The 16,889-nt window shown below is 38.7% G+C and overlaps 1 protein-coding gene across 2 annotated transcripts in view; it reads left to right on the top strand.

Moving 5' to 3' along the window:
- Positions 1-5,014: 5,014 nt before the first annotated feature.
- Positions 5,015-16,889, top strand: part of LOC126336371 (NADH-ubiquinone oxidoreductase 75 kDa subunit, mitochondrial) — an 87,090-nt gene continuing 75,215 nt past the window's right edge. Inside the window, exons 1-3 of one of the 2 annotated variants that reach the window (XM_049999977.1) lie at positions 5,015-5,121; positions 5,296-5,460; positions 8,069-8,176. In XM_049999977.1, the coding sequence (XP_049855934.1) occupies positions 5,308-5,460; positions 8,069-8,176 (261 nt within the window). In that variant the 5' untranslated portion in view covers positions 5,015-5,121; positions 5,296-5,307. Of the gene's footprint in view, positions 5,144-5,295; positions 5,461-8,068; positions 8,177-16,889 lie in introns of both variants that reach the window. The other variant, XM_049999976.1, reaches the window with a different exon arrangement.

Genomic DNA, 16,889 nt, shown 5'->3' with positions numbered 1-16,889 from the left:
ATTTAATCAAATTGTTGCCTCCTTGAGCCCCTGGTTCTAGATGTACATCAACAGGTTAGTGTCTTTGCTAATGATTAGCATTTAATACAAATGGTTCAAATGGCTCTGAGCACTATGGGACTTAACATCTGTGGTCATTAGTCCCCTAGAACTTAGAACTACTTAAACCTAACTAACCTAAGGACATCACACATACCCATGCCTGAGGCAGAATTCGAACCTGCGATTGTAGCAGTCACGCGGTTCCAGACTCTGCGCCTAGAACCGCGAGACCACCGCGGCTGGCCATTTAATACATATACAGGGTGATTCAAAAAGAATACCACAACTTTAAAAATGTGTATTTAATGAAAGAAACATAATATAACCTTCTGTTTTACATCATTACAAAGAGTATTTAAAAAGATTTTTTTCATTCAAAAACAAGTTTAGAGATGTTCAATATGGCCCCCTCCAGACACTTGAGCAATGTCTACCCGATACTCCAACTCGTTCCACACTCTCTGTAGCATATCAGGTGTAACAGTTTGGATAGCTGCTGTTATTTCTCGTTTCAAATCATCAATGGTGGCTGGGAGAGGTGGCCGAAACACCATATCCTTAACATACCCCCATAAGAAAAAATCGCAGGGGGTAAGATCAGGGCTTCTTGGAGGCCAGTGATGAAGTGCTCTGTCATGGGCTGCCTGGCGGCCGATCCATCGCCTTCAGACGATAAGGTTTCATAACTAACCTTTTTCGTAGGACTCTCCATACAGTTGATTGTGGAATTTGCAGCTCTCTGCTATCTCTGCGAGTCGATTTTCCTGGGCTGCGAACAAATGCTTGCTGGATGCGTGCTACATTTTCATCACTCGTTCTCGGCCGTCCAGAACTTTTCCCTTTGCACAAACACCCATTCTCTGTAAACTGTTTATACCAACGTTTAATACACCACCTATCAGGATGTTTAACACCATACTTCGTTCGCAATGCGCGCTGAACAACTGTCGTCGATTCACTTCTGCTGTACTCAATAACACAAAAAGCTTTCTGTTGAGCGGTCGCCATCTTAGCATCAACTGACATTGACGCCTAGTCAACAGCGCCTCAAGCGAACAAATGTACAACTAAATGAAACTTTATAGCTCCCTTAATACGCCGACAGATAGTGCTTAACTCTGCCTTTTGTCGTTGCAGAGTTTTAAATTCCTAAAGTTGTGGTATTCTTTTTGAATCACCCTGTATTAGGAATAGGTATTAGGCAAGGGGGTATTAAATAAAACACAATATAGAGTTAATCATTGTTTAATGTCTATAGTAATAGGTTACATCACCAATCATTTTAATACTAGAACAAACACTGAAACCTTTAAACCATATAGCAACAGACTCCATCTCATTAATTTTACTATGGTTCATGGTACATATAACAAAAGACATGTTTGAAGAGAGATAACATTTTCCATAATCTTTATTCGTCACAGAAAATACATTCCACGTTCGATAGGCAATAACATCATGGCTATTAGCACTCTCCAATCCAGGAAGGGCTTTAACTGTTCCACCATTACATCGAAGTACAGCAAGTGTTAACCATCCATTTCCTGGTTGAAGATTGGCTCACTTGGATATGATAGAGAAGTTCACTACACAACCACAAAAGACGGACGGTGCACTCAGGCAATTACAGTAAACTACAAAACCTAACGAGTACACACAAGAAACTTACGAGAGCACGAACACACATTGGCTCACTCAGTTGCGACCAAGAACAGCTCTTACTTCACTACTGTTTCCTTCAAAGTACAAGAAATTTTAGAAACTGACAACAGAAGGCATCATCTTATTCATTTTATTGATTTATTTATTTATTTGTGTTCCGTAGATCTGTATACAAAAGAAATGCATGGACATAGAACGAGTCACAATATAAATTAACACAGTAGCCTACTTTTATATGCTAACAAATGTGAAATTGCAATTGGTGTGTAAGAAACAAAGTATGTTAATAGTTACAGGCTTAAGCATTTTATATGGTAAAACAGAGCTATAAAACGGTAAAATAATAAATTACAATTTTCCATATTACGAAGTATACATTAGCAGGAATTTTATAGTGCCAATTGCCTGAACACGAATTCCCATACTGGTATAAGATGTATTAAGTTACAAAGTGGTAATAGCAAACATTACAAGTAAAGTAATTACATCTAAGTTACAATGCTACATTAAAGAATTGATTAAGAGAGTAAAACGCTTTTTCCAGAAGATATTCCTTCAATTTACTCTTAAATTTTGGCATTTCACTTGTAAGATTTTTTATGTCAGACGGGAGTGTATTAAACACCTTTATGCTTGAGTAGTATGCTCCCTTTTGTATCTGACTCAAGTTTTTTCTGTCAACATAAAAGTCATGTTTTGTTCTTGTGTCATAGTCATGATAAGAAGTATTGGTTTTGTACATGTGAAGATTCTTAGCTGAAAATCACATAAGGGATAGGATATATTGTCAGGTCATTGTTAATATTTTGTGTGTTTTAAAAAGATTTCTGCCTGAATGTTTCCTGTTAACTCCACTTATAATTCGAATTGCTCTTTCCTGAGTTACATATACTTTATTTGCCATTGGTTCGTTAGCCCAGAATATTAAGCCATAGGATAAAAATGAATGGAAATAGCCAAAATAAGCAGCCTTAACAGCATCTCTATTACCAGTTGTTACTATAATATGAAGAGTGTAAGTTGCTGAAGTAAGTCTTTTTCTCCAGTCCAAAATATGGCAAGACCAATTTAATTTATTGTCAATGTAGAGTACTAAAAATTTTGTTGAATAAACTTAATGTATATCTTGATCATTACAGCTTGGACTTATGTCATCCTGAACTTTTTGAGACCCATGGAAATGTACGAACTGTTTTTTTTTTTTTTTTTAATTTAAAGCTAGGCCATTGCACCTGAACCACTTATGGAGGTGATGGAACACCAAGTTGGCAGATTATGCAATATCATTTTCAGGTGTTTTTTCAATTACAAGGGATGTATCATCAGCGAAAAGAGTAAATTTGATGGTAGCCTTAATACAGTGAGGAAGGTCATTAATAAAAATAAGAAAGAGCAAAGGACCAAGCACCAAACCTTGTGGCACACCTACACTAACTATTCCCCAGTCAGATGAAGCTATTGGACCACCTTCATGATTCAGCAATACCCTCTGCTTTCAGTCAGTCTGGTACGATCTGAGGCATATTCCCACTGTGTCAGTTAAACCATAATAGTCTGCTTTTGAAAGGAGAATTTCACACAATCAAAGGCTTTGGTTAAGTCGCAAAAAATGCCAACTGAAGCCAATTTATTTTTCAGTGCTTCTAGAACATTATTAGTAAAGAAGAATATGGCATCGTCAGTTGACAGGCCTGATAGCAAACTAAATTTGCATTGACTAAGAGCATTGTGGAAATTCAGGTGTTCTATAATTCTCCTATGCATCAGTTTCTCGAGAACTTTGAAGCATGTTAAAAGGGATATAGGGCGGTAGTTAGAAGCATCTGTTTTTTCCCCATTCTTCAACATTGGTTTCATATCGGTATACTTCATTCTATCAGGGACAATACCTTGTTGAAGGAATTCATTAAATATATGGCAAAGTATTACACAAATGGCATTATGACAATGTTCCTTAGTGGAGATATTATCATAGCCAGATGACATTTTGGTTTTCATTTTAGTGACGATTCTTTTCACTTCACTGACTGTAACTGGGCCCATGAGCATTTGATTAATTTTGCACAGACCAGATCCTTGCAGAAGGTCCATAGCCTCATTGACTGAACCTCTACAGCCAGTTTTCTCAGAAGCTGTTATAAGGTGCTCATTTAAGACTGTTGCAATTGCATTCGTTTCTTTAATTAAAGTACAGCACTGTCTTATTTCTATGTTGGATACACTCTCCTCTTTTTTCCTCAGCTCCCTTTTGATGACATCCCAGATGGTTTTTATTTTGTTGTTAGAGTTATCCATTTCACTTTTAATATGTAAGGTTTTGGAGCACTTTATAATTCTTTTTAGGATTTTACAATATAATCTGTAGTGTTCTTTTATTGCAGGATCTTCAGAACATCTTTGTGACATATATGACCATTTTTTGTTTTACATGAAATTTTTATCCCTTTTGTAATCCAAGGTTTGATTTTGCAATTCTGGGGGTTAATTTTAATAGTTGTCTTGTGAAATACTGTTCAAAGAGGGCTATGAATTCATCTGTGAATAGATTGAATTTAATATTAACATTTCTTTCTTTGTATATTAGGCTCCTGTCAGTCTGCTGCAAGAGCTGATTGAAATTTTCTTAAGTGTCCAAATTGATTGTTCTGAAGGACGTAAAAGCTGTCAACGGACACGGCGCAGTACATCCGTTAATTGTTCTATGCGAAATGAATTCAGTTTTTGAGAAGTAGGTGACCCTTGAGTCGAGAAAATAGCGGTACGAGCTATACTCGGGCGCGGTCTTCTGAATACAGCGCTGTGGTCCGAGTTATGCTCGAGCTTCGTTGCCAAACTGTAAAACGATTCTCAATATAGGACTGTTACATCACACATTAAAGGCAAAATGATGATACGAATGATAAAATGTGTTTGATTTATTTGTAGTGATAATATGTTATTAAGCAAGAGTGAAATGTATCGAAACTCCACTATAAACATAACAAATGAATATATATTTTCTAAACACATTAAATAAATTATGCGGCTGGCTAAATAACTGGGCAGTCAGAGGCAAAATAATTAGAAATAAAACAAAGGCCTGGCTTATAGTGAACACCATATCATTCGGTATTGTCCAATACATGTTCGTTCTGTGACCACGGAGACTGGCCGTACAGTTCTAATGATTGTACAGACTAGGTGGGTGTAGATGGATTCCCAGTATTTTGTTACACTTTTTCAGTATACAGCTGTAGGGGCGAAAGGAATGTGTCTCACGGGAATCAAATTTTGGTTTCATTTTTAAGTTTGCTGGTCGATACTTGATATTCGCCTTGTAGCACTGTGGCCAACACTGCGACAGAATCTGGTGGATTTCTGACCTCTGTTGCAGTATCGGCAACCTATGCTGTGGAAGGTGTAGGTTGGGTTGTCGGGGTACGAAACAGATTTGTTAATGGTGTTTGTTATTCTCATTTGCTTGTAGATAACATTATGTGTCATAACATTGCCTCATATTACTTCAATATAAAACGCAGCCCTCGTTTATGTTGTTCTAGAAACATACGAATCTGATCCATTTTGTGATATGCGTTTGTCTCATTTTCATAGGCCGAACTGAAAATGTTGCGATTGCCGGTTTCACGGGTTCTTGCCCTGCAGAGGCCACAGACGGCCTCTTGTATTAGAGGCACTGCTAATAAAGCTCCAGAAAAATTGGAAGTTTTTATAGATGATAAACGTGTGCTTGTGGATCCAGGAACAACTGTCCTCCAGGTCTGTATGTTCATTTCGTTTATCTGACTACTTATAGAACTTTCCTCAGAGCAAGTCTCGTACTTCAAAAGTCTGTTTTTAAGTGATGAGACAGTTAAGTTCAGTGAACACTGCCATTGAATGAATGGCAGTAGAGTTGCTCGTGAAATTGTCTCCCTTGGTTTATGCCTGCGTATTTATTTTGTTGCAGTGTACGCCAATCATTCAGAACATATGCCCGCAAATCCTTTCGAAGTTGCCCATAAACTACTAGACTTGCCATAATACATATTTTATACACTCTTGGAAGTTTGTCATTCCTACCATAACTTAATTTTACTCCCACACAAAAAGGAACAAACACATAACATTTTCACCAAATAATGGTTGGTGATAGATGGTGTATAAAATATTTTTTCTGAACGTTTTTTATTCTGTAAAAGAGGTTCTTACATGGACTCTTTCCAGATGTTGAAGTTAAACCTAGATTAAAGTAAATGAAAATATAAATATGATGGATATGTCTATATGAGGTCAGCATGTAGCCATACATTACACCGTATATATTGTTACTGCGAACCAGTTCATATGTTACATGTTAAAGCTATGTATTGTAGGGATGATTCATGGAAAGTGGAAATATTCAGCTGTTTAAAAGAGTGAGCCAGTTACTTTGTTTAAACAGCATCCATTACTTTGTTTAAACAGTATTGAGTGCTGTGTATCAGCCCAGAAAAATACTGGCTACCAAATGTGAGTAGTCCCTCTTGTCATTGTTATGGTACTACCCATACTGTGAACACTTGTGAACTGTAGGCTATGCATGGAAAATGTGTGTTTACTGGATAATGAATCACAGTCATAGTTATACTGAATAACAACGGAGAAAAAATTGTTTTGGGAAGTTTGTCAGTCTGTGAAGTGTGCTAGGTTGTGTTCTGTGAGAAAGTCAGTTCAGTTATTTGGTTTTGAGTCTTGACTTATAACTCTGAACTGAGTTAAAAACTTTTTTATTTTCATGCGTAAGCAACACAGTGTGCACTTGCTACTAAGTCAAAGTATTCGTTTTTTCCCATGTTAATCTCCTTCCCTTCTTCAGTTGGCTGAATTTGGATGGATGATTATTTATTTCAAGATTTGTGTCTTATAAGTTTGTCATTTGTGTTGTAAATTTTTAGATTTTAGCCAGCAACGTGATACTGCACCATGGACCGACAGTCTGATATTTTCATCGTCGAGGTACAGATCTCAAGACATGGCAGGTGGATGAGATCACTAACAACATAATAACATTAGGAAAATGAAAAGCAAAAAAGTAATGAGACTTCTGTGGGATTGGGGGCTTTTGGGTGACATTGTTGTTATTAACACCATGAAAATTGTTCAAAACTGAAAATAATATATTGGTGGCACCGGTAGCAAACTAATCTGTAGCAGTGGCAATAAAAAACTTTAAAAAAAGATTTAGTAGTGCCAGATGGTATCCAATGTAACCTTAGCCGCACTGCTACACTGCATGTTAGTCTGGCAAAAAATGGTTCAAATGGCTCGGAGCACCATGGGACTTAACCTCTGAGGTCATCAGTCCCCTAGAACTTAGAACTACTTAAACCTAACTAACGTAAGGACATCACACACATCCATGCCCGAGGCAGGATTCGAACCTGCGACCGTAGTTAGCCTGGCACTACTAATTTTTTGTCACTGCTACAGATGAGTTTGTTACCGGTGCCACCAATAAAGTGCAGAGCAAAACAGGAATTATCATACACGCTTGTCACCGCCATCTAGGACTATATAGGTGTAATATACCACATGAACCAGTCACAATAACTAAATGACATATTGCTAATAACATGGGTGACATAATAGTTGTAGTATGGAAATAAGAATATAGTCTCAGATTCAAAATAAATAATCTAGAAACATGTTTCTGGGAGCAAAAGTAGTGGTCGTTGGTACGTTATATCTTCCACCGGTATTTGATTTGAAAACAAAGAATATGGTAATCTAAAAATTGCTACTGCACATGTGTCTTGAAACTATGTGCAATACTTTATGTAAAGTGATATCTTGCAGTTGCAGTGTATTTGTGATAGAGATGCTACTGTGGAAAACATTTTGAAAATGGAGATTGATAATTCTGACTGTTATTCTGCTTTTTCTGTACGATCTAAACCTGCTATAAACTTCACAAAGCACCCCATAGCTTTTTACATATGCATTAAGTTTCATTTTTATGAATTTATTCTGTACAGTGGAAAAGTACTTAGTCCTGCTGCAACACATTAATTACTCCAGGCTTTGGAGTACTATAGGCAAAGTGCAACTAGGCTTTTTTTGTGGGAGCAGAGGATTGTTCTAAGTTGAATGGCTTTGGCCTATAAGGATTGCTGCCAACTGTAGCTAGGAAAAAATGTTGACACCATCATGGAATGGAGGAGGTGGCAGAACATGTGCCCCTCTCTCCCGCACAGCAGCCCGTCCCGTATGCTATGCGATGTTCGCATGCTTGCACTCCCAACACACCTGCAAAATCTGCTGAGCTATATTTTATGCATAATATGTAGATATGTTAATTTGGAAATATCAAATAATGTGCATAATTGCATTATGTTCTTAATAACAGGCAGCAGCTATGGTTGGTGTAGAAATACCAAGGTTTTGCTACCATGAGCGATTGTCCGTTGCGGGAAACTGCAGAATGTGCTTGGTAGAAGTGGAGAAATCCCCAAAGGTATGGGCATGCAGTTTGTTCTTCTAATTATTGATAATCTCATTTTTTCCTTGTGAATGCTGTTGATCCGTGTACTTTTTTAAATACTGCATTCTACAACTTTATCAGTAATAATACAGTTATTTACAAGCATCAGTAATGATTTGTAATTGGTATTGTGCCCATAAGAAAAGTAAGAAATGCTGTTTGTGAAAGGACCCTTATATTTGGCACTATATCAACTCTCCTTTTCCCCCCGACTGCCTTCTGGTGTTTGTTAATATGAAAAGTACCACATTGACAGTGATTGAGATCCGTTTTAAACCATAGGTCTTCCTATAAATGATTAAGTAAGTCAGTTTATAGGTGAGAGGAAGGCAAAAGCATACCTCCAGTAAGAGCATACATAGTAAAGCATTGTAGTGGTTAAACCAGCTGATTACAGCTTTGCTTTGTGTTTTTAAGGATAAATAGTATATCACATTTGTGGTGAAGGATGGCCTCAGATGAGAAACTTTAAGTATATTTCTGAAGATAATGCATTTCTCAGTAGTTGTCATGCAGCAGCAGAAATAGTTTGTGTCTACATATACAACTACATACCAACTCCACAAGCAATCATATGCTGTATGGCAGAGGGTACTCTGAAACACTACGTGTAATTTTGTTTCCTGTTCCACTCGCAAACACAGCGAGTGAAAAATGAATCTTTGTGGTACTTACATTAAATGTATGTCGGCAGCAGTAGAGTCGTGCTACAGTCAGCTTCTAATGCTGGTGCTCTAAATTTTCTCAACAGTGTTCCTCAAACAGAATGTCACCTTCACTCCAGGGATTACCACTTGAGTTCTTGAAGCATCTCTGTAATACTTGGGTGTTTTTTGAATCTACAAGTAACAAATATAGTAGCCTGCCTCTGAATTTCTTTGATCTCTTCCATTAATCTGACTCGGTGTGGATCCGAAACTCTCAAGCTGTACCCAAGAATGGGTTGTACTAGTGTCCTATATGCAGTCTCCTTTACCAGTGAGTCACAATGTCCACAGGATTCTTCCAATAAAGTAAGTAGTCAAACATTCACCTTACTAACTACAATTCTTACATACTTGTAATATTTCATAACACATTGCAATGTTATGCCTTGGTATTTAATTGATGTGACTGTGTCAAGCAGCACACTACTAATGCTGTATTCAAACATTATGGATTTGTTTTTCGTACCCATCTGCATTAACATATATTTTTCTACATTTAAAGCTAACAGCCATTCACTACTCTTTGGCAAGTTTGTGCTTGGCTACCACGGGACCCCTCTGTGTAGTATCTCTTCTATTTCCATGCTGGATATCTATTCTGCTATTCTCTATCCCCTTCCTTGTGCAACATGTCTTGGATTGTAAAGTTGTGGTCGCCCATTATTGGAGCAGTCACTCATTTGATTTTTCCTTCTTTATTTAGTCTTCATCTCCTCTCCTTTCTTTACTTTGGTGTTTGAGGTCTCATTTTGTTTCTTATTCCTCCCTGTGGACTCTGAAGACCATCCCAAGCTTTTGATATGCAACAGGTGACAGAGTAATGCATAATTCCCAGCCACGAGTTGACAAGTTGGGTTTGCATGTTTCCAGTGGCAACTTGTAAGTATACATTCCAGGTGTCGACAAATTTTTAAATTCAGAGAAACATGGGAGAGTGAGATTAGTAGAATCTGCTGTATAGCAGTTATGCGTATCAGCATATTTATACAACTTCAACTGCTGTCAATAATAATAATAATAATAATAATAATAATAATAATAATAATAATAATAATAATAATACCTATAATCTGTCTGAAAAACAAGAAAAGTTTTTGTGGAATTTTGTAGTTTTATACATAATTAACTACAGTTTATGGCAAGAACGAAATAATGTTCAAGCTTTTACTACTCTCTGTTCCGCATTTTTGTGTATGTGGGACTTTTCATGCTTTTTTTTATTTTGTCGGGCAAATGTAAAAGATCCCTAATACAAATATTAGTTATCAAGTTAACTTCCAGGCTGAAAATTAGACATTCATACAACAAATGATATTTATTATACACTTCTTTGTTAAATGTTGGCTTGTAGTCACGCTTATTTGGCTTCGTCACTTTCTCAGACAATAGATCTGGTTTGGGTGGCCCTGTTTCTTTGTGGCTAAATTTTGCTGCTGGTTTTGTTTTCTACTAGTGCTTAAAACAGACTCAACAGAGTTCAAGTTGATACTGCACTGGAAAGCCAGCTGGTGCACAGTAAACAGCCAACTCCAAACACTAACTGCCATTTGCAGAAGTGATTACATTCAAGTAATACTATCTACCAACAAGGTCACTTGACTAGAATACAAATGAGGTGCTGATACCCATAAGGGCCAAAACCACACCGTCTTATACCACGCATTTAAGTGAATATCAGAGAAATCAGTGAGACAGCTTTTTGTGAATGTTCATATGTATGTACAATGTGGACCTACAGTGGAGATAAACCTGACTCACCATAAGATCAACAGATGTCACAAGCTTGAATAAATGCTACAGTCTCACAGTTGATGATATGCTTTGTGTTTCTCAGCAGCTCTAATGGATTACTGTATGATAAAATCCAAAACTTGATATGCTGTTGTCCGATCTAATGTTACTATATAGAGTGAACTGGTAAATCTGAGGAATGTGCTGCTGACTAGTGGGATTTATGCCAAGTGAATGGGGGGAAAAGGCTGCTGCAGTGTGCTATCACCTACTGGCATTGACATAAACTTGTGGTTGAGTGGTAAGGGCTAGCTGTGCATGCTGTGGACCGTGCACATTGTTTATCAAATATGCATGTATTTGGCCCATAAGGCAATTACAAAACTCCATTTGCTGCAAACTTAGTGCCTAATTGCTCTCTTTTTCTCACATTTGGTCGAATAACGCTTTCATCAAAGATTAAGGGAGGCTATGAAGTCATCAAGATCTGACAATACATTCCAAGCCTGATGTGTTGCTACCAGTGTCAATGTTATAACCACTCTCGTGTATCCTGTCAAAAAACAACCGAATGTTACTTGTGGCAGAGATGCTCATGAAGATGATTGATTGCCCATCTCCTTCTCCCTACTTTATCAGTTGTAATGGCGACCATGCTGAAGCGAATCTTGGTTAAGGAAAAGTACCCTACTCTACTACTGGCAAGTTTTTGGCTAGTCAAAAACCCTGCATTTTCTATCTGGCACATTTAGTACCATATCTTGCTGTGCCTTGCCAGGGCCACATGGGCTTGCGACTTCCAGTCCAGTAATGCAGTTATTAAATCGCCCAGTATCGTGGTAGCACCCCAGTTTCCTTCTCCAGCTGCCCAACAAGCCATCAAATCGTTGCCCCCAGTTGTGAAATCACTTGCTACAAACCAGCAGGCCGGTAAGGACAAAAGGAACACTCTTGCGAAGGTGTTTTATGTCCCTCCAGCCAACAAATATCTGAGTCTTCATTTAACAACTGTAAAGGCTTTAAAAAGTCAAACAAAAGCAGATGATCTTCTCCTTCTCTGCTTGAAGATCCTCTTCAGTAATGTTGCTGTATGATCCTGTCAAATGGTTGACCTACATTTCGTTGGTGTGCATCACATAATGTTTCTTTGCCCTAGAATCTATAGGCCAAGCCAGGGTGAATGCCGACACATCTATAGATTTTGTGGGACAAGATACTCCAGCCTCTGCACCCTGTAGTAGTTATTCTTCGAAGGCTGACACTTAGCATCCACTGAGGAGACTGCCCTTTGTATGTTCCCTCCTCCCCATTCCCTGATATGACACTTCTCCAATGGAAAATTAGTGGCATTAGATCCAAAAAGGGGGGATTGCGGCTGCTCTTGGAATTGCAGCATCCAGTTGTTTTCTGCCTTCAAGAAACGAAATTGTATCCTAATGCTTGCTTTGACCTCGTTTCCCTCCAGTCCACTTTGATCTTCTGTCTGAGAACAACACTCCATCTCATGGGCGAGACATGCTGCTCATTTGGGATGACATCTGTAGGCAAACCATCTCATTGAAAACCCAGCTGCAAGCTGTTGCAGTCTGTATTTTCCTTCCTCCTTTCACCTTTTGTCTTTGTGACATCTACATCCCTTTGTCATTCGATGTCACCAGAACAGATTTACTCCAGCTTATCGGTCAGTTCCCTCACCCCTTTTTTGCTCCTCGACAACTTTAATACCAGTTGTCTCCTTTAGAGCTCGTTGAGAACATTTCTGAGAGGTTCCCTCTTGGCTGACCTTCTGAATCAACTCAACCTCATCTGTCTTAACACTGGAACATCCATGTTCCTTTCAAACTCCATGCACACCTGTTCCCATTTGCACTTCTTGTTCTGCACTGCCCAGCTTGCCAGTTGTCTTGTGTGGTCTATTCTCTCTGACATGTACTTGGGCGACCATTTCCCTGTGATATTTGTTTGCTGACACCTACCCCATCGGCATGTAAATCCTATTGGCAGCTTTCTAAAGCAAATGGAGGCTTTCCACCTCCCTGGTAACTTTTGATGAGCAACAGTTCCCCAGTTGTGATGACCAGGTGGAGTATCTTAGAAACATTATTCTTACTGACGCAGAATGTTCCATACCTCACGTCTCATCTTTACTGCACCTTGTCACAATCCCCTTGTGGACTGAAGCATGCTGCGTTGCAATTAATGTGCAGAGATGTGCTCTCTGCATTTTTAACTACCATTGTAGGATGATGAACTTTTTCATTATAAACTATTGCATGCACAGTGTCTTCCCATTCTTCGGGATAGCAAAAAAGCTAGCTGGATTTCCTTTACTAGTTGTTTGAACAGTCCTACTCCCCTTCCATTGTGTGGGGCAATCTGCATCGGCTCTCTGGGACTGAGGTTAATTCCCCAATTTCCAGCCTGACTGTAGCAGATGATTTCATTGTGGACACTATTGCTGTCTCTATCACCTAAGGCCACTTTTTGTGGAGATTTTGACCTCCACCTACTATCACCCTGCCCTCCTCCCTCAGAAATGAGCGGAGAAAGTGCGGGTGATGTCCTCCTCCTCTCAGAATCGTAAATGCTACAATGCCGCCTTAACTGTGAGGGAGCTTGACCATGCTCTCACCTCATCCTGATCTTCCGATTCAGGGCCAGACGATGTTCGTGTTCAAATGTTGCAGCACCTTTCTCTTGCAGGCAAGCATTTTCTCCTTCATATGTACAATCGTATTTAGTCAGATGGCACATTTCCCAGATGCTGGTGTGAAGCCTCTGTTGTACCCGTACCCAAACCCAGTAAGGACAAACAGCTTCTTTCTCGCTGCCGCCCTGTTTCTCTCACCAGATGTGTCTGCAAGGTGATGGAACGTATGATTTATGACTGGCTAGTATGGTGACTAGAGGCTTGCAATCTACTAACCACTGCATAATGAGGATTTCGTGTGCCATTCTGCAGTTGACCAGATCTTCACTTTGATGATACTGTTGTCTCCAATGAGCACTCACTGTCAAGGACAACATACTGTGTACTGTTAAGAAATCTTTGAGTCATTCTCATACCTGGAAACCTATTCCGTATGCTCATACCTCCGTTAAGATTGCAGAGTGGCATTGTGTTAAGTGCTTTTTGGAAATCTAGGAATATGGACTCTGGTTGTTGCCCTTTGTCCATAGTTCAGCAGAAATTGCGTGAGCGAAGGGCAAGCAGAATTTCACATGAGTGATGCTTTCTAAAGCCACACGCTGCTTTGTGGACAGAAGCTTTTCTTAATTTTAGATAACATTACTGGCAAGCAGTAATCTGTCAGTTAAGTAAAATTAGTAAAAGACAATGTCATTCGCACAGTCCTTTATTAAAAATATCTAGTAGTAAGCCGTCTTCAGATAATGCACCATCTGGCAGATGATGATGATGATGATGATGATGATGATTGGAACAGTTGTGTGACCCCAGTCTCTAAGCTGCAGTTTTGATAGCATTGACTGAGAGGATATTTTGGGAAAAATTCACAAAAGAAGAAGAGAATTTTAAGGATGGCAAGATGATGATATACTACTTATTAGACAACAGAAGGAAGCAGAAAGAAAGTATTTCTGGAAGAAGTATGTTTGAAAATATGGAAAAAATACTTTCGAAATATGTGTGAAGGACAGAATGGAACAAATAAATTGAATGAAGTAGAGGGAGATGAAAGAAATAACATTATTATGGAAGAAATAGAAAGGGAAGATGCAGATGTTGGATGTGGAGGTAGCTGTGTTACAAATGAAAAATGACAAAGCTCTTGGAGCAGATGACATCGCAGTGGGAATGTTCAAATTCATAGGACATTTTGGAAGTCAGTGGGTGCATAGAATAATGAGGATAGTATGGACATATGGAGAGATTCCTGATGATTGGACAAACCTAAATATTTTACTTATCTTTCAGAAGAGTAAGAAGGCAATCTTTGAGAACTACAGAGGAACTGCATTATTGTGCCATTCATGAAGATTTATGAAAAGATAATCTTACAGAAAACTAGAAACAAGACGGATCGTTAATTATGAGAACAATAACAAGGATTTTGACCTGGAAGGTCAACTATAGATGTCAAATTTGTAGCTAGGCAGGTAGTAGAAAGGAATTGGGTAATTTGATAAGGCATTGTAGTTGTGTTCATAGAGATAAAAATGGCTTAAGACATTGTTACAAGGGAAGAGATATAATAAGGTCTGAATAGATTAGTATGAAAATGAATAAACGTCCTCTTGGAATTGCTGATGTTTGTAAGCAGTAATGATCCTGTAATACTGCTTTGTGGGAATCCTGAAATTACCTCTACTTCTTTCAATTTCAGCCTGTTAGGTATGTCTTTTTGGCATTCTATTTGCAAGAATGTCCTGAATGTAATTCAAAATCTGTTCTGAATTGCAGTAAGTGTATGTTTTGTTTATTAAATGACAATATGGAACTATAAGAGGCGTTCGAAAAGAAACGAGGCGGAGGCGTAATTATAGAAACTAGTAGCTGTGTGTTAGTAGTGTTCACCCTGGCTGTTGAAACACTTGTCCCACTGTTACACAATGTGGTGAATGGCTGTCTCATAAAATTCCCAGAGCTGGGATATTAACCAGTTCCTCACGTACAGCTGGACATTGTCTGCCCCTCGGAGCCTTTTTAAGGGGACCAAACATTGCATATTCACAGGGAGAGAGGTCTGGACTTTATGGAGGGTGGACGAGAACCTCCCATTTAAATTTCTGGAGGACTGATGCGACTGTGTTGGCCATATGAGGCTTTGCATTGTCATGGAGCAGAATGACCCCATGGATGAGATTACCTGGTCATTTTGAGTTGATCGCTTGGCGAAGGGTGGTCAAGGTTTGCGAGTAATGCTGGGCATTTGCTGTTGTCCCATGCTGCAGGAAGTGAATCAGAAGGGGGTCATCTCAGTCAAAGAAGAATGTCAGCATAGGGGCAAGTAATTCACCTTGAATGGCGACGTCCAATTGTAGGTGCGGAACTGCTTAACTTCGCAGCCCTGGGAATTTTATGAGACAGTTATTTGTCGCCTTTTGTCAGTGGGACAAGTGTCTGAACAACCAGGGTCAATGCTTCTAACGTACAGTTACTGCTTTCTGTAATTATGCTTCCAGCTTGTTTCTTTTTGAACACCCCTTATATATTGGAATACCTCCCAAAAGTCAAGAAACACAGCATTAATGTGAGAACAGCATTTTGGGTCTCACTGATGAACAGAGCAAATTGTGTGTCAAGACTGTTTGTGTAATCCATGCTGATTGTTACAGAGATTTTTCATTCTCAAAAAAAATTTAATGATTGAACATAACACGTGGTCCATAATACCACATTAGAGTGGAGCCAGTGATGTAAGTCTGTAATTATGAGGGTAAATAAACATAGGGGTTGGCACCTCAGTGCAGATTGTAGCACTTAAGTCATAATGTCAACAGGTCTAATGATCACAGTGAAATAAGTAGACACTTAGGAGATCAGAAGCACCAAAGTTTTTGGTCATATATGGTTACTAATATTTTAAACATTGAAGAGGGAACACACACCTTTTTATTTTTTTTAGACAATCTTTTAAGTTTATTAAGTTGTAAAGTTGTAAGTTAAAGGCATAATCATTTCAGATTTATTTGTGAAGAAGAAACTATTTTGCCTTTGCCTTAATATCAAATGTGTCGTTGAACGTGCAGGAGTGACAAAACTCTTAAGTAGCCACATTAACGTGTTACTTGCAGGTTAAACGAATATTGTTAGGAATTTAATACTCGGTAAAGATGAGTATGTTTATGGTGAATAATGAACACAAATATTGGTGTGTGTCTCTCGCTTTTACATTTGTGAATGTAGTGTGGGATGAAAAGATTGCTTTTATATTTTTGAGTGTGGTAAATGAACTGTCAGGGTTAGTGAAATATGTGAGGATGCTGGATAGTTTAATAATATCATGACAATGGTGTGGAAGAATAAAACTTCACTCCAATTTCAAAAGCAGTTAACTGACTAGAATAAGTTAATGAAATCAAACTATCTTTGATCAGGGATAGTATGGCCTGATTCGTGAGGAAAATTCTGTGAGTATTATAGCGACAGAGATGGTCAGCGGCTACAACGGGTGTTGGGACTGGGTATATTGAGGGCAGGATGCCAGTAAACCGCCACTCAAGGTGAGGGTAGTAGTGACGTGGTGAATGGGTGCCTGCTAGGTGTCAGGGAAACACTGTTGGAA

Source organism: Schistocerca gregaria, chromosome 2 (assembly GCF_023897955.1).
Source record: "Schistocerca gregaria isolate iqSchGreg1 chromosome 2, iqSchGreg1.2, whole genome shotgun sequence".
NCBI classification, from domain to species: Eukaryota; Metazoa; Arthropoda; class Insecta; order Orthoptera; family Acrididae; genus Schistocerca; species Schistocerca gregaria.
The sequence above is the reverse complement of the archived record's forward strand: the minus strand, read 5'-3'. Positions and strand labels throughout refer to the sequence as shown.